The 24,668-nt window shown below is 44.9% G+C and overlaps 1 protein-coding gene and 1 long non-coding RNA gene across 2 annotated transcripts; one reads left to right on the plus strand and one right to left on the minus strand.

The window, feature by feature from the left end:
- Window positions 1–35: 35 nt before the first annotated feature.
- ADAMDEC1 (ADAM like decysin 1) lies at window positions 36–8,866 on the minus strand. Its single transcript, XM_071729044.1, has 6 exons — window positions 8,719–8,866; window positions 5,997–6,097; window positions 5,366–5,442; window positions 2,500–2,578; window positions 1,137–1,213; window positions 36–360 (listed from the first exon to the last, which is right to left on the minus strand). The coding sequence occupies exons 1-6, from the start codon at window positions 8,768–8,770 to the stop codon at window positions 51–53; spliced, it is 696 nt and encodes a 231-aa protein (XP_071585145.1). The 5' UTR covers window positions 8,771–8,866; the 3' UTR covers window positions 36–50.
- A 51-nt stretch (window positions 8,867–8,917) lies between these two features.
- Window positions 8,918–24,621, plus strand: LOC139788817 (uncharacterized). The gene is made up of 3 exons (XR_011722948.1): window positions 8,918–9,168; window positions 14,700–14,862; window positions 24,124–24,621. It is a non-coding gene; the product is annotated as an uncharacterized lncRNA (long non-coding RNA).
- Window positions 24,622–24,668: the final 47 nt, after the last annotated feature.

The raw sequence follows: 24,668 nt of genomic DNA on the forward strand, positions 1-24,668 counted from the left end.
TTCTGAAACCTGGGAGATTTTACACTCCTTCTTTGAGATCTGATGATGCTTCAGTGTTTGGGAAGTTGTTTCCTGGAGGTGCCAGCAGACAAAGCAGGACTTGTGCCACTCACCCTTCTCCCACAGCCACAGTTTCTTTTCTCTCCTCTTAACTGGGTACTTACTTCTGGGCTGTTGCTGGATTTGAAGATGTCATTGATGGGGTCATCTGAATCCACTTCCCAGGTGTTATTGATCAGCCCACAGGTTTTTAGGGATTTCTGCTGGAGTTTCTCATACTTGTAGACTGCATGTTCATCTCTGTCTGAAGTTCCCAAGGGTTCAATCAGATACTTCTGGCCACGGGTCTCAAAATAACCACTGAAGAAATAAGGTGGATTGTGATCTTTTGGATCCCCAGGGTCAAGTCAAGAAAATACCCTCCTAATACCCAAGAAAATACCCTAATACCCAAGAAAATATCCCTCCTAATGGGGCTGAGTGGCAGTGGAGCAGCTTGGCAGCAGGAAACCAGGAATTCAGAAGCAGAAATCAAAGCTGCTGAGTCCATGGGAAGATTTGAAGTCTCTGAGGGGGAGCCTCTCCACCAAAAAGAAACTGGTTGAGGAATGAATCAGGTTTAAATTTGGAGGGGATTGAAGAGTGAGTTTCAGCTCAGTGGGGAATTCAAAGATGTGTTTTCATCTTTAATTGAGAGGAAAAGCTGAAATATTGCAAGAAAGTAAGAGGCTGGAATAATCCAGAGCAGGAAATAGCAAAATCAGCATTCTGTGGTGAGACAGACAAGATACAGCAGAAGTTTTCACAGAGAAAGTGTAGGATTTGGCAAACCCCCCCAAGCTGTGGGGCAGAAGTGTCAGGGGAGCTTCCTGCAGCTTAGGAGCATCAACCCTAAAGCTTCACTGTAAGCACCTCCAAATGCTGTGAATTGTGACTGGATCTGATCTGGAATTACTCACAAAAATGCATTGATACAGATGGGTTTTAGCTTCCAATTTATAAGCTCTGAAACTGAAGTAAAAAGTTACTTTTCCCCCCTTTTCCTTTTTTTTTTTCCCTCTGTTTTTTTTTTCCTTTTTTCCTTTTTTTTTTTTTTTTACTTTTCCCCCCTTTTCCTTTTTTTCCCTCCATCTTACCTCAGACCTTTGCAAGCACTGATGGCAGCTCTGGAATCAGCATCATTCTGCACATAACCTTCATAATAACAATGATCCTGGTTAGAAAGAAAAAAAATAGATTATCAAATTGGGCTGTGCCTCAGTGGCTGCTATGGATTGGCCTCAATCCTGTGATTTCTGGGCTCCCAGCTACATTTCTGGCTCTAAACAACAGCAAATGATGCTGTCTGAGATTCTTAACCTGAGGGGCAAGACCCTTTAATATTAACCCAGCAATTAAATGCAACTAGATTAAAATGCACATATTATAATATATGTATTATATATACATATATAAATGTATGATTAGGGGGGAAATTTTTTAGACTTGATTGACTTAAGGATCAGAAGTCTGAGGAAAGCTTCTCTGTTCAAAGAGAATTTGAGGTGTAGTCTGGCAAATTTTACCCATAGCCTTTTCCTGAATAGATTTCTTGAGAGGAAGAAAAAGAATTCAGCCCTGCCTGAACTCTGCCTTTTGTTTTCTCAGAGATGTTTGCTGTCATTTTACTGTTTGTTTCTCTTCCTTCCCTCTAAGGTGAAAAAGACACCAAGAAAGTGACCATTTATCAAAGGAAGAAGTGGAGAATTGTTCTCCATCTTTTGAGGCTACAGGTGCAACAAGTCCCAAGGTCCCACTGAAGTATCTACAGTGTAGGAATCCCATCTTCTTCCACAAAAAAAGCCACAACTGTGAGTTCTTTGTCATTTTATTTCACTCAAGACCCTCCTGTTCCTGCTAATCACTCCATGACAAAGAATATTATTTGGATTCCAGATTACATGGGTGGCACTGGGCAGAAAGCTCCAGGTGAGGGCTTTGTTCAAGGTGGATGCCCCAGGAGTGGATGGCTAATTAAAAAAAATAACTTCTGCAGTGCCTTCCTTTGTGTCTGGAGCTGAATAACTGATTTGTCATGGCTCAGAGAAAGCACCTGCAGGAAATGTACCTTTATCTATGATCTCATGGAGATGAGGGGCTGAAAGGAAGGCTCAGAGGGAGCAAAGTCAGGAGGGCAAAGTCAGCAGGCAGTGGAACAGCCCTGGCTCCACTCCCTTTCCTGACAGAGGAGGGAAATTCAGCTCAGAACCTGTGCTCAGCAGCCAGGGAGGAACAAACTGTACAAACTGGGGGTCATTTTTTGACAGACAAACAGAGTGTCCACATCTCAGCAGGTTTCAATCTGCCCAAGTCCTGATTCACACCCCCCCTGTCCCTTCAGAGGTGTCCAAAGCTGCAGTGCCCAGAACCTGGATTGAAAAATCTGTTTTTACGTGGAGCTGTGACACTCCCACAAACCTCAAGACTGCAATTAGGAGGGAAGGAAGCCTTTTTTATTACCTTGATCTGAGGACTCGTTGTTATTTGTTGGCCAGCATCAGAGTAAATTGTTTCAGTGTAGTCTGGAGCTAAGAGATGCCTGCAAAGAGCCAGGTGTGGTTATTATTCAGAAGAGGTGGTGGTCAGCTAGAAACCAAGCACCTTCATAACCTGGAGGAATTCAGGTGGTACTCAGCTTATTATTAAGATTGAAAAACTAGGGGAGCAAAGCTGGTGGGTGAGGAATTCTGCTTGTTTGTGATCCTTACTCAAACCAAGCAACATTTTCAAGTAAGAAAGAATCATAGAATCCTAGAATGGGCTGGGTTGGAAGGGACCTCAGAGCTCATCAAGTCCAACCCTTGCTCCACTCCCCCCGTGGTTCCCAGCCCATGGCACTGAGTGCCACATCCAGGCTCTTTGGAAATATCTCCAGGGATGGAGAATCCACCCCTTCCCTGGGCAGCCCATTCCAATGCCTGATCACCCTCTCCAGAAAGAAATTCTTTCTAATGTCCAACCTAAACCTCCCCTGGCACAACTTGAGACCTCTTGTGCCCTCTTGTCTTGCTGAGAGTTGCCTGGGAAAAGAGCCCAACCCCCCCCTGGCTCCAACCTCCTTTCAGGGAGTTGGAGAGAGTGATGAGGTCTCCCCTGAGCCTCCTCTTCTCCAGCCTCAACACCCCCAGCTCCCTCAGCCCTTCCTCACAGGAATTCTGCTGGATCCCTTCCCAGCCTCCTTGCTCTTCTCTGGACCTGCTCCAGCACCTCAATCTCCTTCCTGAGCTGAGGGGCCCAGAACTGGACCCAGGACTCAAGCTGTGGCCTCCCCAGGGCTGAGCACAGGGGCAGAATCCCTTCCCTGGACCTGCTGGCCACGCTGTTCCTGAGCCAGCCCAGGATGCCATTGGCCTTCTTGGCCACCTGGGCACACTGCTGCCTCCTCTTCAGCTTCCTGGCAATCCAGACTCCCAGCTCCCTTTCTGCCCCTCTGTGCCCAGCCTGGAGCTCCCCATGGGCTTCTTGTGTTGAACCTCATCCCCTTGGGATCAGCCCAACTCTCCAGTCTGTCCAGGTCCCTCTGCAGAGCCCTCCTGCCTTCCAGCTGATCCACACTTCCCCCAGCTCGGTGTCCTCTGCAAATTTGCTGCTGATGGACTCAAAGAGAGAAATACCCTGGGGGAAATACCAACATATTTGTCCAAGTCTCATGCTCACAGCTTTTTTAGACCTTGGCCAGCACAAGCTCTCCTCTTGGGCACCACTCTGCCTGAACATGATTTTTCTTTTCTGTCTAAATCAAACTCTTTTTTGTACTCATAGGTCTTCCTCTACCTTTGAAGGAGGACATCATGAGTATGGAATAAATGACATTATTTCTGGGAAAGGTGCTTTTGGGCTTCTTATTGGTTGTGTTTTGTTAGGCAAGGGCAGATACTTTGAGCCAGGGCTGTAATCATGCAGCAAGACAAATCTGCATTCAGTTCTGTGTGGGCAGCTACCCCAAATTGTCACAGTCCTGTGTCTTTTATAGATTGAAAGCAATAAAATTTCCCTCCCTCCTAACATTTAGATTAAATTAAAGCAGTGGCATATGTTTAATTATAGTCTATATTTAACATGAACTGATTATAGCAGTATTGTATTTACACAGCCATTAGAAAAGTACCTATTAAATCAGACCTGCTTGATCCCAGATTAAATATTATGATTTCCAGCAGGCAGAAAATCACAGCTGTGCTTTAGCCTGAGTTGTTCTGTGGAGGTTTGGACTTTGGTGTGTGTGCTCTGCTCTGTAACAAAACGTTTGCTGCTCCTCTGAACCTTCTGTTCATCTCTTCAGCCAAGGAGACAACTCCTATAAAGCATTTCCCAATACCTAATAGAGTACTCAAAGTCCAGCAGCAGGGCTGTTAAGGTAGAGAGTGCTGAAAGGTGAATTATTAAGGATTATTGCATTTCTTAATAGTGTTTTCCATTTGAAAAACTGGAACAGGTAGCCCCATTTCATGGCCATTTCTCTTTTTCTTTTTTCTTTTTTTTTTTTCTTCTCCTCTTCTTTTTCTTTTTCTCTTTCTTTTTCTTTTTCTCTTTCTTTTTACTTTTCTTTTTCTTTTTTCCTTTTCCCTTTTCCCTTTCCCTTTTTTTCCTTTTCCCTTTTCTCTTTTCCCTTTTCCCTTTTCCCTTTTCCCTTTTCCCTTTCCCTTTCCCTTTCCCTTTCCCTTTCCCTTTCCCTTTCCCTTTCTCCTTTCTCCTTTCTCCTTTCTCCTTTCTCCTTTCTCCTTTCTCCTTTCTCCTTTCCCCTTTCCCCTTTCCCCTTTCCCCTTTCCCCTTTCCCCTTTCCCCTTTCCCCTTTCCCCTTTCCCCTCTCCCCTCTCCCCTCTCCCCTCTCCCCTCTCCCCTCTCCCCTTTTCCCTTTTCCCTTTTCCCTTTCCCCTTTCCCCTTTCCCCTTTCCCCTTTCCCCTTTCCCCTTTCCCCTTTCCCCTTTCCCCTTTCCCCTTTCCCCTTTCCCCTTTTCCCTTTTCCCTGGTTTCTACCAGTATGGAACAAAATGAATATAACCCCAAGACTATCCATGGGCACAGAAAACTTTCAAAATAATATGAAAGCATCAAACATTCAGTGGTTTTGGCCATTTAGGAAATAAACAGGGACATGGAATGAGTAGGACTGATAGCTGGTCCACCATGGCAATGTCCTCTGCCTCTGCAGGGATTTCAGCAATCTACTGACAAGATGCTTTCTTTCCCCTCTTCTCCCCTCATTGGATTTGAAAAAATTGTTATTTCTCAAAATCCCTTTGTCTTCCAGGAATCTAAGGCCTGTTTCTTTCTGTCCCGAATGCCCAACAGAACAAGGCTCAGAGGAAAATTGAACTGAACCTACTTATTTTTCTGTAGGTGCAGGATGACTTCCTCTCCATTGGCTTTGATCCCATACTCCATGGTGTCATCCAGTTTTGTCTGCAAACAGATTTCAGGGTTAGGATATGGACTTGCTACAATTTATGGCCTCACTCTGAGCTGCTGAGCTGCCAACTGCACCCTTTTCCTCCTCTTCCCATCAAAAATAAGTCCTCTGGCAGCTGCAGAAGAAGCAGGACGTTGCTCTGTTTCTTATTTCTGAATTAAAGGAACAAATTTAACTTTGCAAATGTATTTCTGCAGTCATCAGCTCCTACCCTGCATATTCAGGGAAGGGCTGGAGCAGATGCTTAAATTCAAAGATTTTCTTTCCTGAGTCTCTTGCAGTAGGCAGGAGCAATGCTGGCTTTGAAGCATCTGGTTGAATTTATTTCCAAGTTAAACATCTGTAGATTAGGACAAATCTGAGTAGCATCAAACCCCACAGCTTTGCAGAGGTAAAAGCCCAGGTTTTCTCTTGCATTTCATATTCCAAGCTCAAGTGTCTGGTTCTAAATTTTCTTACCCTGGAAACCCAAGGTTACTCTGACTCCTGAAAACCTTCCCCACCCCCCAGCAAAAAAAAGAAAAGAAACATTTCTGTCTTTTCATACCTCTTTGTGCCTTTCTGTGTCCCTTTTCTGTACTGCGTGCAATTTCCGTGGATAAACTATTTCATATTGCTCAACTCCAGGTAATTTCTTGCTGGTGCTCCCTGGGGAGAAACAGATGGGTCTTGGTGAAAACAAAATATCCACTTGTTAAACACCACAGCTCCTGTCTGTCAGGACTGATTCTTTAGGGCTGCAGAGTCATTCAGCTCTTGCCCCACTCCTCTATTCACCTGCTCACCCCATGCTGTGACCTAACCTGGGGTTTGTCTGGACTTCAGAGTAGTTGACATTCCTGGCTGTTTCCCAGTGGGAAAACATTTGCTGCAATTCCCTTTGGATCTTTTTTCCCATCACCAGTCAGCAGCTGTGAGCACCCCCATGCTTGAGCAACCGTGCAAGGTGCAAGGAGGTTTTGCAAAAAACTTCTGGGAGAGGGTTCTGGGTCCCTCCAAACCTTAGCACACCACGACTGCAAGTTGGGGCTGCCACTGGATTAGCAAATAAACTCAGAGAGTTCACCACAAGGTCTGGATTTCTCCTTCAGGAAGCTTTTCAGCTGCTCTTCTCACAGGGATATTTGGGTTTTAATTAACAGACACACTCTTGGCTATTGAGTCAGCTGGAGGGTATTTGTGGATTTGTGCCAGCAGCAGGGTGTTTGAACAAATAAAAGAATGAGAGAAAGGCAGTGGAGTAGGAAAATCCTGAAGCTGGTAAGGAATCCAGATGATTACTAAACCCTTTTGACTGGTTTTGGTGTCTGGTGTGTCAGGACCAGGGGCTAAAAGAGATTGTTGAGGAGAGACAGCACTGATGGAAAATGGGTTTTATGTTTTCTGCTTCTGAGCCTGAGGGAACCTTGACAAAATTTGGGGCTTGCAGGGTGGTCAGCACACACTGGACCATTTGAAGTTAAGGACAGGAGCTGGTGTAGAGAATTTGGAAAACTGGACCATTTGAAGTTAAGGACAGGAGCTGGTGCAGAGAATTTGGAAAAGCAGGGCTGGAGATGGGATGTGTTGGGTTCCAGCAAGGCAGCAGCAGGATTTGTGTGCTTCTTAATATCCTACAAAAGGTCACCTCATCTGAACTGGCAAATTCTGGAGGGCTCAGCATCAAGCACAAGAGCCTGTGCTTGAAAATAATTTTTTAAAAACAGGAAACCACAAACAACAAAGGGAGAGTGCAACTCCCTCAAGGAAAGACTTTTTTACAAGAGCAGGGCAGCCAATTACTGTCATTTTCTATATCTGGAACAACAGGGCATATCCTCATGCAAATTGTTTCAGTAAAATAAACAGATTAATTCTTCATAACTGGTCTATTTGATTAAACCCTTTCCAAAGGTAATTGCAGAATAAACTTGGTTGTATCCTGACAAAGGTGAGTGCAGTGCAGAGGTGTGATGGTGTAATGGGTACCTTACAGCAGCCAACAGAGGAACTACTTGTGCAAATGCTCCTGGCAAATACCAAATGCAAGGTTCCCCCTGTCAGTACTGGTGATGTTTTATATTTTAAGCAATGATTTATTTGGACTTTTAAAATAAATCTTTTACTTTGCAGACTCACTCTTTCCATGAGCCCAAGGCACCTTCCTATGTGATGATCCAAGTAACTTTTTAAGTCTCTGAGAGTGAAGTTCCCTGCTCCAGTTCTGTCTTTCCACTCCCTGCTGCAGACTCTTTAGAGCTCAAGTTTGGGCTAGATTTGGCTCTGAATTAAATTTGCTTTTTTCCTGCAGTGTTGTACAAACAGCACTTTGAGGAAGAGGGGTTAGTTTTGTTCCAAAACAAATTATTTCCTAGAGGTAGTGTCTTAAACAACTCAGTGAATCTTTGTTTGCCTTCAGGCATTGTCTTGAGTCAGTAGCTTTAAAGAAAAAGAAATTCCTTGGGCCTCATGCAACAACTAGAAAAAGGGCTAGGAACAAAGAATTAGGTATTTTTCCAGGAGCCTAAACCAGGAAGAAAAATCATTAGGGGGGATTTCATTGACAGTAAAGGTTTGATTTAGTCCAGAAGCAAAATACATAACAGCTTAAGCAACAGTACTCTGGATATTTTCAGGTATTTTGTGCAGCTGATGAAATCATAAAGGTCCCTGCCTGAATACAAATGAAATGTCTAATTATGTCTATAAAACCTGTGCAGGTTTGTGCATGCCAGGCTTGGGAAGAATCTGTTCCCTGTTGACATGAGTCGAAAGAAACACTGCACGTGGAAAAAAAAAAAAAAAACATAGTCTGTTAAGGTCAAGTCATCATATGAACACTCAGAACCTGAAGTTTCACACAGATCATAAGGGTGCTAGCATTTTAATTCGGGTAATTTCATTAATTGAATTCAAATGAAAGTCTTTTATGGCCAGAATGCTGCCAGTGTAATGATTTGTCTCGATTGGAGAAATTGTCCGCTTGCTTCCAGGGGAAAGGCTTCCTTAGCTGACTCACAAAACTAATCAGCTCAGGGTCTTTAAGCCAACCTATGTCCAGTTTTCACACAAGTTCACAGTTTTCTAGCCAGAGAATTTTAGATAAAGGCCTTGAACAGAAAGAGAAAACCCAAACCATCTCTAACTCCAGCGACGCGATTTTCTCGATCAGGTTTAATTCCCTGTTCTTCAGCATTATCTCTGTGTTAATAATTAAAAATCCTTAAGAGCCATACAAAGTTACCCCTAGCAACACTAATAAGGGATTTAAGAAAAACCCAAAGCTGTACCTTGTTGGAGAAAATGTAGGAAAAGAGCAGAAAGCAGCAGCAGGTTACTCATGGCAGTCGTGTTTGTCCAGCGATGGTCTGGGTGCTGTGGGGAGGTTGGGTTCCCTCCTCTGCAGTGGATGAGAAGGGAGGGAGTTGTTCAGCTTTATTCTCCTTCCTAGATGAGGAAGTGTTTACTAAAGGTGTTGCACAATTCTCAAGTCACAGACTGTTACAGCAAGTGAAGTTCCTGCTGGTTTTAGTTCGTGGCACACGAATCGTGAGGAATCGATGGCTTCTTTGAAAGAAGTTCCCCAAAAGTGCTCGTCAGGAAGGAAAAAAAACCAAAGAAATACAGAAAGAGGGAGCTTGGAGGGATCCTAATGTTGGCTTTTTATAGCCTGGCTGGTAAAAAGCTGCAAGAGGAACTGGGTGTCACTGGTGGCTGAAGGAATGGGAAAGTTTTCCAAGGTAAAAAAGGTACTTTTGGTGGGTTTCAAAGTTGGGTTTCAGAGCTTGCTGATTTACCCTCCCAGCTGAATGGAAGGGAAGGGTTTAGAGCACCCACAGATGAAATTCTGTATCTGTGAATCATATCTGCAGAATAAACACTGAGTAGGTCCTTTTCTGCCCCTGCCATCCATATTAGTAATCCTTGCCTGAGGTTCCAGGGCAAATCTTGAACTAAAAGGGGCTGCAGGCAAGTGAGCAATCCAGGTGGTATCTGTCAAATATTATTCTACATATCCAGGCTAGAAACCCTCCCACTGGCTTAGCCAGTCATAATAAGATAATATTATGCCTTTTTTATGGCCAAAACTTTCAATATAGAGCCACTTCATAGAAGTTGAACTTTTCATAGGTTAGGATAGGTATTAGAGAGTGATCCTAGCTCTAGATTAGAACTAGAATGGATGGTGCTGTGTACTGCAGGATAATGATAAAAATTTACATTAGTAGTACAGGTTACACAGAAATGGATATACTCATTAATTTGTAAATAAATATATCTGTGTTATCTATCTGCAGGAGATATATAGATATTTTCTATGTATTATAGATATTATCTATATATCTACAGGAGAATTTTTCCTGCCATGACTGGCAAGCATTCCCACTACTCATGTCAGTGCTACTGCTGAGCTATTTCTGTCTCAGCTACGTGTTGAAAAGTTGTGATTTTTTTTCAACACTGAAGCCTGAAATTGTAAATTCAAACTTTCCCTTTAGATTGTGCTAAATCTCCAGGGATTCTGGGACAGATTGGGAGCTACCAGCAAATGGGCTCTGAGCTTCCTTTCAGGAGAGAATGGAATTAATTAACAACATTTTATCTACATCCTTTCTAGAGCCCTTCTATTTCCAGGTGCCTGGAGAGCTGCCCAGGGCTGAGGTGCAACCTGACACTCCTGGGACAGGAATGCTTTTTGGTGGCAGCTTCCTTGGGACTATAGCTGGGAGACAGGACCAGCTTTCTGGTAGAAAAGTCACATACCAGATGTCACTATCCCAGGTTAGGAAAGAGCACTTCAGGCAAAGAATTCCTTGTGGAGGTCCTTGTGAAGGGTTTGGACATCCCCAGCCAAGGTGTTCAGTTCACATATCAGCTCTGGAATGGAGTTTTTGTTGGTGGCTTTTGAGTTCTGAAGCTTGGGCTACAATTTAATATTTAAAAGAGTGGAGGTATGGATATAAGCACTGCATTCTTGGGCTGCATCTTTTTTTTTTTTTTGCCTCCCAAAAATAATCAAGAAAAATAACTGAACAATTTGCTTTAAAACTGGGTGGCTGCCATCCAAGCATTCATCTCAGCTCATTCTCTGGGTGACGCACTTCAAAACCATGCTCTGACCCCACTCAGATAATATTCTGAATAAGCTGGGTTTGGGGACTGTATATAAAGGAGAATTTCTGAAAAAACACAACATCCCAGCAAGATGCTGGCATTAAGAAAGGGGTGTATTGGGGTGGAGGTCTTGGGTGGACTTGAAAGGGAATTGAACAAAATTTCCTTTGGGGAGTTGAGAAGCATTGGATGAAGCTTCAGTGATTCTGAAATAGTCTGAACCTCAGGAGGTGGTCAGAGAGGTCTAAGTTGGCAGGAAACCTGCTCCTGACTTTTTGAAACTCCTTAACCCCTGGGCAGTGGCTGAGTGAGCAGTTTTCCTACACGTGGGAGGGTGGAGCTGGATGAGAGGTTTGTCTCAGCATTCAATAACCAGAATATTGGTGCTGTCTGCTTCATGAAAAGAAGGCAGCAGAAAGGGGGGAAATTCACCCCTGCACTGAGGGGCTGCACCAACCCTGCCCCTGGGTGATTAAACTGAGGATTAAAAAGGAAATGATAGTGGTGTTGCTGGGGTGCCAGGGTTTGAATCCCTTCTCTGCTTTTTCTTGTCCTGAAATTCACTTTGCAGAGCCATTAATGCCCTACCAGGAATTCTCAGGGGTGGATGAACAACCCAGGTATTGGTTTCATTCTGGCAGACAGAGGTTCAGGCAGGGCAGGAAGGACACCCAGATAGAGAGCAGCAGCTGAGAGACATCATTTTGTTCTTCCACATCTCTCTATTTGTTCCCTTCTGCTTTTCCCCCACCTAACCCTGGGCTAGCAAACAGCTCAGCCTCAGTGGCCACATCCTCTTTGCCCAGGAAGCAGGGGCAGGGATGTGGCATTTCACACTCAGACCAAACTCTGGGTCTGCCTCCTGCCTTCCTCTAGGTTTTTCTCCCCAGGTTTCAGCCCCAGCCAGCCAGCAGGTTCTTTTCCTCTGGCATACAAACAAAACCCTGTGTCTTTCACATCTTTGTTCCTCTTGGCTTCCTCTGTCTGTTTGCAGCTGCATTCCAGCCTCTCCACAACCTGCCTCTCCCTGCCAGCCCCAGCCCCTTCCCCTCCATCTCCAAAGCTGATTTGAAACCCATTGAAATCAGCAAAAGCTCTTCCAGGCCCTTGGGTCAGCTCTACAATTCCTCTTTAAAACCTACCCCTCCTGGATCACTTTTTCTTGTGCTCCCCACACATTCCCAAAGTGAATTTCCCTTCTTTTTCTGCCTTATTTTCTACCTTTCTGTTCAAGGTTCTAATCAGGTGCTTTAGATCTCATCAGAACATTTGGAAAAGTTCCCTCCCTCCTAGCTCTGAGTTTCTCCCTCCCTCCTAGCTCTGAGTTTCCTGCTCTTGGCTACATTTGTGCCACCAGGATTTAATAGAAAGCAAAGTGCTTTCATCCAAAGTGTGATTGAAACTAACTCAGAGATTTGTTGGTTTTTTTTTTAGTTTTTTTGGCGTGGCTCTCATGAGATCACAGTCTGTGAGCTGATGCTGACTAATGAAACCTCATTACCAACTTCTTCAATCTCTGTCAGCCTTTTATGCCTTGGAAAAGGTTGTAGACATATAAGGTATGTTACAAGGATGTTGCTTCCTTCTTTCCTTCCTTTTTCTTCATGATATAGGAACAAAAAATAATAAAATAAAATAGGGTTCCTTCTGTATCCTTCTCCCTCAGCTGTGTTTTGCTGAATTCTCTTTCACCACTGTTGTGTAGTGCCTGCAGCAGCAGTTTTACCACAGACTGGAGGGATCCAGCTGAAGGTAAAGAACCCTTCAAGGTATTTCTTGAGAGCCACCAACTTCTCCTGACTCCCTGACATGATCAAGGCAACATTTCAGAAAGTCACAGCTTCTCAGAAACCACTTCTGGCTGTGCTGCCCGTTGTGCAATTGTGTGCACACGTACAAACTCTTTAATGTTCTCCATCTGCTGACAATTCACATCATTGTGAATTCAGCACTGTGGCCTTCGTGCCTTTTTTGGGTTTGTTTTTTCTTTTTTTTTTTTTTTAAGGTGTTGCATATAGTTTTGTTTATGCTTGTAGTACCTGAGGTTTGGCTCCCTTTTCCAAGGGGTGGAAGGAATTCTTCATGCTGGGATGTGGTACCTGGCCTCACATCCCCCCAGGGCTCTGCTTGCTCTGCACCAGGGCACAGAGGGGCTCAGCTCTTGGAGTTGGGTCAGGAGGGAGGAGGCAGCACCCAAGGCTCTGGTTGAGCTGTGCAGGGCAAAGCTTGGACCTTAGACCCCCACCACCTGAACCCTCTCTCTGCCCATCCTCTCCCCCCTTCACCCCCTTCTTCTTTTGCACCTCCTTGCCCAGCCCACAGCCAGACCTTGCAGCTCAGCTCCTTTGTCCCACTGGGAGTTTGGAGGGAGCTGGGCAGACACACAAATTTTATTTTTTTTTTTCCTGGCAAATAAAGGGGAAGCAGAATTTATTTTACTTGGGTGACTTGAGGTGGTGTCTCCAGGCTGGTGGACTCTGGTTGCTTCCCACATGTGCAGAGCACATGGAGAACATTTTCTTGAACCATCTCTGTGCTTCAGGCCAGGACATGAACCAAGAGGTCCAACCTGAGCTACCTCCACAGCAGATTTTTTCCTGGTGGAGGGAATTCCATGTAGCTACTGCCAAAGAGGTCCCAGTGTGGACCAGGACTAAAGAGATGTCTTCAGCTTGAGTCCAACAAGCTGGGTGCAGGGTACTGGTTGTTCAGGGATGTACAGGGATGATTGTCTTGGGATGCTGTGCTGCTCTTTGCTTTACCCCAGTGCTATTTCTTTTTTTTCAGTGCTATTTTCTTTACCCCAGACAACACCCTTCTGAGATGTGCTGCAAATAGCCTGGGCTTTTACAGCATCCACAGATTCTCTCTGAAGCCTGAGAGCTCTTCTTGCCCAGTCTCCTGCCTCTGCAGACATCTGGAGTTTTGCTGTTCATTTTCAGTAGCTTTTTAAGACCTTAAGAACTGCCCCCAAACACCTTTAGGCTTCTCTGGCCTGAGGAAGGTTTTGTATTCTCCCCATGGCTCTGAGAAATGTCTTCAAAAGATGGAAAGCAGCCAAAACCCAAGCACATCTCCAGCTCTCCAGGATCTCAGCAGCAGAGCAGGTAGGTGTGTGTCCTCTTCCTAGGGATGCAGGGCAGCTGAAACTCTTTCCCAACCCACTTCATCCTCACAAAAAGAAGAATAAATGTGGAATAAATGTGTGGCAGGTGCTCTGCAGGCAAGCCCAGAGTTGTGTTTTACTGAGAGACACCTGGACCTGCACTGGACCAGAATCTCCCTTCCCCAGGGCTGGAATTGTGCTGGGAAGAGGAAGCTGAGGAGGGGCTGAGCTCCAGGTTTGCTCCAAACCTCCCCTTGGGATAACTTCATGGTAGGGAGCACCTTGCAGTAACCTCCTCATCAGGACCACCAGGAAGGCAGCTACCAGCCCAGTTGCCTGCATCTTCTTCTGATGTCCTCCTGGAAACACCTGCTGGGATGTTTCCCTTTTCTTTCCTGGGTGAACCACTTCCTCCTTTTGTTTCCAACTTCTGGGTCTCAGCCCTGGAGAACAAACAGTGACTTTGTGCTCATCCCTCTGTTCCCTGAGATGATCCCTGCCCACATGGGGACAATTCTCCCCACTCCCTCTTTAATAATTCTCTGGGGCTTTCCTCATCTTCTAAGCCTGTCTCTGAAGCAATCCATGGTGGTGAAAGACCCCAAATACTCTTTGGCTCTATCCTCTTGTGATCAAAAAGTCACAGAGCAGGTGGAGGTCCAGTTAAGACCCTCCAAAACCTTCTTCCTATTGGTAAGAATCAGCCCTCAGCAGTCTAAGAGTGCCAAAATGTTATGCAGTGCTTTTCATGAGTAGATCTTAGAACACTTTGACAAAATTTCCCCATTTTCCTGGGCTGGGGAAAAGCTGGGATGTAGGAACTGGGATGCAAGTGGCCATCCAGTCTGGAGGCAAGCAGGTTTTTTTTCAAATCTCCTGCTCTATTTGTTTTTGTTGGGTTGTTTTTTTGGTTGGTTTTTTTGAAGCCTGGCTGATGATTTTGAATATTTGGAATTAGCAGTGCTGAGTCCTGATCTGAGCCATTCCCTTTTCCAAGAGGCTGCAAAGATAAAAAGTGAGTTAAAGCATTTATTTAATCCTGTTTTACAGATGTAGTTCTTGGAAGAGCTTGGGAGCAAGGCCTCCTAGGAAGTCTCCTAGGAAGAAGGGGCAGAAAGAACCAATTTCAGATCCTCTAAGTCTCAATCTTCTCTGCAGCAAAGTATCCTGCAACCTCCTCTAAGGATGCTGTGTGGCTTCTGAGCACCTCAGGGTAAGCTACTGCTAAAATAAAATCAAATCCAATTGCAATTAGCCCTTGGCTGGGTATCCATGAGCAGAACTGCAGTGATTTAGCCATGGAGGGGACAAAAGGAGAGGTCCCATCCCCTAAGGATAATTCCATCCCCTGCCTCTCCTTGGGGCAGGAGCTGGGTTGGTTGTGTTCCTCCTGCCAGCCTGGGAGAAAGCCAAGCACCCAGCACCAGGGAGAAGGAACAAAGGCAAGGCTGTTTACTCCCTCCACACACTGTTCTCTTTCATCAGATAAGCCTGTGGCCATATGGTGGAATATTTCCAGATCAGCCAGGAAGAAAAAAAAAAAAAAAAACAACCCCCCCCCCCAAAAAAAAAAACCTCCAACCAGTCAGACAAGGAGACAAAAACCAGAGCTTGAGTTGCCTCTGTCCCTGGGAAGTCATATGATGCTGGCTGGGGTTTCCATCCAGAGGGAGCCTTCTGGTTCCATCCTGCTCCCAGGTGTGCCTCCTCCTGCACGTGGATTTTCCAGCAGCAGGATTCAGGATTTTACCCCCTGAGTGGGGCAAAGTGGGGAGGGGGATGGAGAGGACTGGACCTGCCAGGTGGGAGAGGAGCTGGAGCTCCACAGCTCCCAGGATGATGAGATCTGGGAAGGGCACAAGGGACAGGAGCCCAGGGGACACTTCTGGTGGGCTGGCAAGGTGACAAATTGGTGTCTGCTCCCCACATCTGTGGGCAGAGGCAGTTGGGCTGTTGTCCTGACCCCCCCCCAGGCTCAGTGTGAAAAGCTCTTGGTTTGGCTAAATCCAAATTTCCTGCCTTGCTTTTATTTTTCTCCAGGAGCTGGGACACAGCCAGGATTGAATTGATGTCATGCAGCCCGAATTTATTTCCCACCTTTTCCTGGTTTCCCTGTGACTTTTGGCCTCCTGGAGCATTTTAACTGGAGGCAGAGGAGAGGCTGGAGGCTTTCAAATGACATTTGTGTGGGAGAAGTTTTTAACCATCCTGTTTAAAGAGGACATTTGCTGAGTGCCAACCCAAAGGAAAGCAGGTACATGAAATAGAAAAGGCCCTTTCAGATTATTACCTGCAAAAGGTAAAATTCTGCAAATTAAATCAAGCAAACCAAACTTCCAGCTGCATTTAAATGAGAGTTATTTTCCAGAATGCCATGCATTTATTAACTGATCCTTTCTGAGCTGCTAATCCACATTTTCCTGTTACTGCTGTTGTTTTCATGCTGAGGAAACAATGCAAACTATTTTTCAAGAACAGACTGGGTACAACATTTCACAGAGAAGACAGCAAACAGCAGGAAGGTGTGAAACATTGTGTATGAAATATTCTGTATTCTGTGGCAGCAGTTCCAAGGTCAGTGCTGACAGTGCCTCTTGTTCTCTTGGTCTTTCATGGTATTATTCCAGCTCTTGGCTTTGGTTGACTTTTTCTAAGCTTCCAGTCCTTCTCACCTCATTTATTTGAGGCTCTGACTGATATTATCTGGAAAGATCCCCCCTGTGCTGGGTTAATGTGCTGTGGGCAATTACTTTCCAACAGAGGCATAAAAATATGAAGATAAATGAGAGAGAACCCCAGCAATTCCTTTCCTTCTGCCCCAGCACCACTCTCCCCAAACTGAGCCACTTCATCCTTTCGTGCTGCCAAGGATTCCATCCAGAATTCCATCTTCCCCTGAAAGCCCAGGAATTATTCCTCTTGGCATCACAGCCTTCAGGTTGCCCCAGTGCAGGATGAAGTCTTGAAACAAACAAAAAAAACTGGGGATTTGGATGTGTGGCCCCTGACCTGAGTCTGCCCTCTGTCAGAATTCAGATTCTTGGGGTTTTTTGTGTCTGTTTGTAGATAAAAGGGAGGGAGAAGCTGAGATGGCAAAATCTGGAGATAAATCCCCTGGAATCACCTGGAGTTGTGTGGGGGGGCAATTCCCAATTTCTTAGTTAGACATTTCCAAGTTCCTTTCTTAAAATGAGTCTGGTTGGTATTTCTGGGCTCTGATCTGATGCCTAGGAAAGTGAATTTTTTTTTTTCCTTCTTTTTCAATCATAAAAAATTGGGATGGGTGCAGTAACCTTGGAAGCTTGCAGAGATACTCATCTACAACCAGACAAGTTTCATAAAACTTTGGGGAAAGATGTTTTTTAATTTCCATTTTTTTTTAAACTTTATTCTAAGCATCCTGGCCTTGGTCAGTTTTGTGCAAAAAGTGCCAGAATGCCCCAAGAAAGGCTTTTTTTGCAGAATTTCCAAACTTACCACTGCCACGAAGTAGTAAAACAAAATTAATGAGAAAGAAACATTACAAGATTTCAGGAATAAAAGGTTTGGGGACACAATTGCCCAAGAACACTGTAACTTTTAAGGACTTTTGCCAGAATGAAAAATTGAATTTAAAAACCTTTACAATATTTATTCATGTTAAAGGCACTGAATTAAAAAAAATCCAGGGTGAGTCCAACAGGGACTAAAAATGGAAAAATAGAAAATTAAGTTATGTTTTATTGAATTGCAATGGATTCTTACTCTCTCCTGCATAAATAACTGCTATGGCCTTGCTTAATCATTTATATCATCTCATTTATATCCCATTTAAGAAGGAAAAAAATCCCTTCTTTGGGTTTCCTAAACCTTTTTATATTGGAATGCAGGTCATGGGTGAGCAGCAGAAGTTCCTCAGTGTATTTGCCCTCTGGGACTTGAGGATTTGAAACCAAGGCTATGGATTTTGTTATTGGAAGCCCTGGGAACCTGGGGCTGTGGCATTTGCTGGTTTGTTTTGCTGAGAGTGGGACAAGGTTTGGGGACCTGTTTTTCAGCCACGTTGCAAAACAGCAGCTGCTGGGTCCAGCTCAGCACCTGCAGAGGGTCAGGCAGGAGCTGGAGGGGGTAAAGCAAAGGGCCTGGTGGAAAAAAGAGAATTTTCCCCTGGGATTTTACAGCCCTAGGATTTTTAAGAAGATTTTTTACACCCTAGGATTTTTTTTTTTCAGTACCCAGCCTCCCATTTCTTCCTGGGAAAAGCTGGAGTTCACCCGTGGGGCTCAGTGCCTTTGGGTTTTCCTTTTTAGAGTTGGTTTTAATAACTTTTTTTTTTTTTAACCAGAAGGAGTTTGGTGTGGCTGGGGGTTCCTGCAGCAGCGTCTGCTGCTTCAAACCAGAGCAGTTCCAAGCTGAATTAAGGCTTGACTTTTCTGTGCCATTCTTCTTTAACCATGCAAGAACATGCAGGGGGGGGATGTGTGGAAGAGCCCAGGGCTAATCATCTCCTTTTTCTCCTTTTGATCTCACATAATAAGCTTTTTGTTGCTGTCACTGCCTAATTCTGTATAATCTTGTACCCTGGCAACTCACCTTTCTCCTGAGGAAGAGTTCTGGCTCTGTTCTTGGAAGTGTGGGTACATTAATGAGTGATGCAAAGTGTTCAATATCTCCATTAATAGCTGCAGAACTTAAACAAAAGCTTTCCTGTGATCTGAGGAAACCCTTGTGATGACACTGGGATAGGAAATACCTGGCAGCCTGCTCCAGAAACAAACCAGGAACATCCTTGGAGTCACCTCCTCACCCTTTTTACACTGGTTAGGGCAGGAATACCCCCTGCAAATCATGGCTTGGTTTGGGCTATTGATCATTTTCCCCCACTTTGCCACCCTTGTGGAGCTGGCATCTCCAGGGACACTGCAGGATGTCCCTTCAAGGCCATCCCTGCCCCCCAGCATGTGGCTGGACAGGCAGGCACCAGGTAGAGATCCCTTGGATGCTGTCAGAAGGTGACAGGGGACAGTGGGGAGGAGATGGAGCTCACCCCATTTTCACTCCAGGGTGCCCTTTGGCACTGAGAAAAACCCCAGGGACTGGCAGGCAGCTTCTGATGGGAGGAAGAAGTGGAGAGCCAGGTCACTAAGACAGCTGCCAAGATACCAGCTTATCCCAACAGGTCTGTTTATTCTGCAATTTATTCAGTAAATTGCCCTGTCTGAAGGAAATCTGATGGGAAATTGTTCTGGGCACGCAACATAGTTTAGAATATGTCCACAGCTGCCATGGATCTCTCTCCCTCTTTGAAGCAGAGCAAATCTGATGTCTGGGAAGTGTTATTTTTAAAAACTGATATCTATTTAGCACGTTGCAGACAATCTGTCCTGTTGATGAGTGCCACGAGAGCAAATTTCTACAGTGGCAGCATTTGCCTCAGATTTAGGCTACAGGACCTCTGGCACATCATTCTTATTGGCATTCCTTAGAGCCTCCACAGATTCCTGTTTCCTTCAGGAAAGGGAAAATCTTTCCACAGAGGTCAATACAATGAATGTGTGGTAGCTCAGCTTTGGGGATGTATGAAAAACCCTCCCAGGTGCTTGTAGGGGCACAGACACAGTAACTTTCTGCAAAGGGAAGGGATTCCTCATCCTTTTTACAAGGACAGGTGGGGGAATGACTTAAAGTGGAAGAGGAAAGGTTTAAACTGGAGGTGAGGAAGGAATTCTTTGCTGTGAGGGTACAGAAGTGATTAAGGAGTGTGAACAAAGTCAGTTCCCCACTCTCTGGAGCTCTAAACCTTATTTAAAATCTTTCCACAGAGGTCAGTGCAATGAATGTGTGGTAGCTCAGCTTTGGGGACGTATGAAAAACCCTCCCAGGTGCTTGTAGGGGCACAGACACAGTAACTTTCTGCAAAGGGAAGGGATTCCTCATCCTTTTTACAAGGACTGGTGAGGTTGGGACATGGGGAATGGCTTGAAACTGGAAGAGGAGAGGCTTAAACTGGATGTGAGGAAGGAATTCTTTGCTGTGAGGCTGCAGAAGTGATTAAGGAGTGTGAACAAAGTCAGTTCCCCACTCTCTGGAGCTCTAAACCTTATTTAAAATCTTTCCACAGAGGTCAATACAATGAATGTGTGGTAGCTCAGCTTTGGGGATGTATGAAAAACCCTCCCAGGTGCTTGTAGGGGCACAGAAACAGTAACTTGCTGCAAAGGGAAGGGATTCCTCATCATTTTTACAAGGACAGGTGGGGGAATGACTTAAAGTGGAAGAGGAAAGGTTTAAACTGGACGTGAGGAAGGAATTCTTTGCTGTGAGGGTACAGAAGTGATTAAGGAGTGTGAACAAAGTCAGTTCCTCACTCTCTGGAGCTCTAAACCTTATTTAAAATCTTTAAAACACTTCCACATGAATGTGTGGTAGCTCAGCTTTGGGGATGTATGGAAAACCCTCCCAGGTGCTTGTAGGGGCACAGACACAGTAACTTTCTGCAAAGGGAAGGATTCCTTATCCTTTTTACAAGGACAGGTGGGGGAATGACTTAAAGTGGAAGAGGAAAGGTTTAAACTGGAGGTGAGGAAGGAATTCTTTGCTGTGAGGGTACAGAAGTGATTAAGGAGTGTGAACAAAGTCAGTTCCCCACTCTCTGGAGCTCTAAACCTTATTTAAAATCTTTCCACAGAGGTCAGTGCAATGAATGTGTGATAGCTCAGCTTTGGGGATGTATGAAAAACCCTCCCAGGTGCTCGTAGGGGCACAGAAACAGTAACTTTCTGCAAAGGGAAGGATTCCTCATCCTTTTTACAAGGACAGGTGGGGGAATGACTTAAAGTGGAAGAGGAGAGGTTTAAACTGGAGGTGAGGAAGGAATTCTTTGCTGTGAGGATGCAGAAGTGATTAAGGAGTGTGAACAAAGTCAGTTCCCCACTCTCTGGAGCTCTAAACCTTATTTAAAATCTTTCTGGAGCTCTAAACCTTATTTAAAATCTTTCCACAGAGGTCAATACAATGAATGTGTGGTAGCTCAGCTTTGGGGATGTATGAAAAACCCTCCCAGGTGCTTGTAGGGGCACAGACACAGTAACTTTCTGCAAAGGGAAGGGATTCCTCATCCTTTTTACAAGGACTGGTGAGGTTGGGACATGGGGAATGGCTTGAAACTGGAAGAGGAGAGGCTTAAACTGGATGTGAGGAAGGAATTCTTTGCTGTGAGGCTGCAGAAGTGATTAAGGAGTGTGAACAAAGTCAGTTCCCCACTCTCTGGAGCTCTAAACCTTATTTAAAATCTTTCCACAGAGGTCAATACAATGAATGTGTGGTAGCTCAGCTTTGGGGATGTATGGAAAACCCTCCCAGGTGCTTGTAGGGGCACAGACACAGTAACTTTCTGCAAAGGGAAGGATTCCTCATCCTTTTTACAAGGACAGGTGGGGTTGGGACATAGGGAATGGCTTGAAACTGGAAGAGGAGAGGCTTAAACTGGAGGTGAGGAAGGAATTCTTTGCTGTGAGGCTGCAGAAGTGATTAAGGAGTGTGAACAAAGTCAGTTCCCCACTCTCTGGAGCTCTAAACCTTATTTAAAATCTTTCTGGAGCTCTAAACCTTACTTAAAATCTTTAAAACACTTCCACATGAATGTGTGGTAGCTCAGCTTTGGGGATGTATGAAAAACCCTCCCAGGTGCTTGTAGGGGCACAGACACAGTAACTTGCTGCAAAGGGAAGGGATTCCTTATCCTTTTTACAAGGACAGGTGGGGGAATGACTTAAATTGGACGAGGAAAGGTTTAAACTGGAGGTGAGGAAGGAATTCTTTGCTGTGAGGCTGCAGAAGTGATTAAGGAGTGTGAACAAAGTCAGTTCCCCACTCTCTGGAGCTCTAAACCTTATTTAAAATCTTTCCACAGAGGTCAATACAATGAATGTGTGGTAGCTCAGCTTTGGGGATGTATGAAAAACCCTCCCAGGTGCTTGTAGGGGCACAGAAACAGTAACTTTCTGCAAAGGGAAGGGATTCCTCATCCTTTTTACTTAAAGTGGAAGAGGAATGACTAAAGTGGAAGAGGAAAGGTTTAAACCGGACTTGAGGAAGGAATTCTTTGCTGTGAGGGTACAGATGTGATTAAGGAGTGTGAACAAAGTCAGTTCCCCACTCTCTGGAGCTCTACACCTTATTTAAAGGTACTTAAGACAAGGATTTATTGCTGAGCAGGCTGTGGTCTGGGCTTTGCCAGGTTTCACATCACTGAGTAATGCCCTTCAGCCACTGCCTCCAGACCTGCGTCATCAAACACTCAGCCTAAAAAGTCTTTAGGAGCTCCTGGCTGAAAAATTCCATGGGAAGACCTTAGGGGAGGGAAAGGGAACTTGACTTAGCTTTTCTAAGCAGTGTCTATCTCTTGATTTTCTCCTCTCAAAGCCACCAGTGGGTCCCTCTCTAGGGAGCCTGGGCAGGATTCCTTAGGGTGGCACAGAGAGCAAGGGGTGGCAGGAACTGTGTCCCCATTGTGTTCCTCCTGCATGGGGACAGCCAGCTGGGTTCTCAATGGGTCTTTTGAAGTCAGGAGTTATGATGGCAAGAAGAATCTTGTTTACTTTACCCTCCCTTCATCTTAGGCAATTGTCTCTTTGCTTCCTCATTTTGGGTACCTTACAGCTACCCCCTGTTTTCCTGCCAGGGTAGCAGGGAAGAGGTTACAGTACCTACCTTTCTTTTTGCTGCCAGCCTTTAATAAGAAGCACAGCTCACCTGGGCTGTGTTTCTGATGCAGAAAAACCCTCCCTGATATCTGCCAGCAGAAAAACCCTCCCTGATGTCTGCCAGCAGAAAAACCCTCCCTGATGTCTGCCAGCATCACCGTGCTTGGTTGTATCCTTAATTCTCTTGGTTGTATCCTTAGTTCTCTTGTTTTATCCTTAGTTCTCAACAGTTGCCACATTTTTAATCCTTGCTTATTGTTTTTTTTGTTGTTTTTTTTTCTCCTGGTGCTTTCACAAAAGCAGATTTCTGTTCACACCTCAGCTTTTACCTGCCTCAACCTTTCTGACACTAAACTCTGGGTGTGTTACCTCTGGAGAGGGGAAAAGGGAGCACTGGGAAATGCTCTTTGGCTCCTAAAAATAGAACAGTCAGGAGAGAGGAAGGATGTGGGAGGAGAAGGAGGATGCAAAGAGACTCTCACAAAGCTTTTCCTAAGACTTTTGGGCATTATCTGTGAAAATCCTGCCAAACAAAAGATGATGGCACCTTCTGCTGCATCATTTCCGTTTACTCCAGATGAGTCACTCTGAAGGTGGTATTTGTGCCCTCAGGTTTAGAGACAAATGAATCAGTTTTGTTTAAAAAAAAAAAAAACCAAAAAAACAAAACCCAATCCCAACAACTCACAGAAACTCCTTCTGAACCCCCTCACTGTGTCAATGTGGAACCAACTGCATTTTGGACATCAAGCATAACTGATGCAAGATAAGTTTTTTCTCAGCTTCCTACCAGGCTCCTGGGTTTCACGTTACTGAGGATGATTTAAAACCCTCTTGAAAGGTCACTCCTCATTACAGGATTTCCAGCAGGCAGAGATTGATTCATTTGCTAAGGGCAACATTTTTATCATTAAGCAAGAGCAGAACTTGAGAAGTTTTGTGGAGAGTTTATCCTCATTGGAGACATGACTTTGATTTCAGTCCTGACTCAGTTTTTATCACCTGGTGTTGGGGACCAGAGCTAGATAGAAAACTGGTGATTAATAATCCCACATCATATAAACCTTCCCAGAAATAGACTTAATACACTTAATTACACTTAATACACTTCAAATCAAATTATATATGTTTGGTTCAACTGCCTTGAGGAAGGGAGGGATGAAAGCAGAGAATATTCCCTTGGAGGAATTACTTCTGGGATGGGAGTTCAAGCCCCTTGCACGTTAGTGTTTTAGTGTTCAGTTTGATTTGGTGGGTGAGGAACAGGTGGAAACTGAGACTTGAAGCTTGTACATGTAGAGATAGCTTGAAAAAATCTCTTTTTTATTCAAAACAAAGCAAGGTGGGGATGAGGACTTTTGGTAGCACATGTCCAACCTTCAGGAGCTGTGTTTCTTTTTCCAGCAGGGCTAAACCAGGCTCTGCATTGCCCCTCCAGGTGCCAGAAAGGTTCTTTAGGAAGTGTCAAACCCCTTAGGATGCTCTGAGCTGCCTTTTTCAGCTCAGCTCCTCCTGGGGTCCTGAAGGGGCAGCACAGGGGGGTTCACACCTGCAGCACCCAGCCCCAGGCTCCTGTCTTGGGCGTTGCTGCCATCCAGAGCTCGCTGGGGTGAGGTGCACGGGGAGAAAATTTCCTGCTTGTTCTTCTGCACATGGAAGATAAAGGCAGTAAATAATAGATGGCATCAATAAAGGATGATGTCCCAAAATAGCTCCAGTGAGAGCTGGAAGCAGCACCTGGAGAAAGGCTGCTCCCATTTCACATTCAATCTGTTCCCTCTGCCCCCCAGACTCTGCCTCCAATGAGAAGAACATGATCTCTTCAGAGGAACCTGCAGGAGACTGATGCTCACAGATAAGCATTTCTAGAGCCTTATTCAGTTTCTCTTAAGTGGCTCTTGTTATTTCTGCATGAAAGAAAAATAGGTGTAACTGGCTGCTCATTATTCCAGTGATAAATCTCAGGAGTCAAAGGCACAGAGCTCCCATTTGCATCAGTGCATGAGGCTCTCTGGATTTTTGGTTCAAAGAAAAGAGAAAATTGAGGATTGGATCCCTGGGAAGACTTCGGGGGGGTCAGGCACAGATTCCAGAAGCTGAGGATGTGGCCCTGTGGCCCTCATTTCATCTGAAATGTGGTTGTGTTGGCCATGGGGAGAGGCTGAGGAAAACCCCCCCAGGGGAACTGGTGGCAGGTGAAGTGCTTACACTTCAGTTGTCTTTGGGAGCTCTCCTAACATCCTGCATTGCCAGAAGGAATCAACTTCTGCTCAGGAGCTGGAGATTTTCAGGAGATTTTCAGGAGGAGGGGTGTTAATGTGGCTTTTTTTTTTTT

Source organism: Heliangelus exortis, chromosome 30, assembly GCF_036169615.1.
Source record: "Heliangelus exortis chromosome 30, bHelExo1.hap1, whole genome shotgun sequence".
NCBI lineage: Eukaryota > Metazoa > Chordata > Aves > Apodiformes > Trochilidae > Heliangelus > Heliangelus exortis.

Coding starts and splice junctions, on each gene's coding strand:
- ADAMDEC1 (XM_071729044.1), bottom strand. CDS start 8,770: ATGAGTAACCTGCTGCTGCTTTCTGCTCTTTTCCTACATTTTCTCCAA. Junction 5,443..5,996: donor ACACAGAAAGGCACAAAGAG/GTATGAAAAGAC, acceptor ATCTGTTTGCAG/ACAAAACTGGATGACACCAT. Junction 1,214..2,499: donor CAACGAGTCCTCAGATCAAG/GTAATAAAAAAG, acceptor CTTTCTAACCAG/GATCATTGTTATTATGAAGG.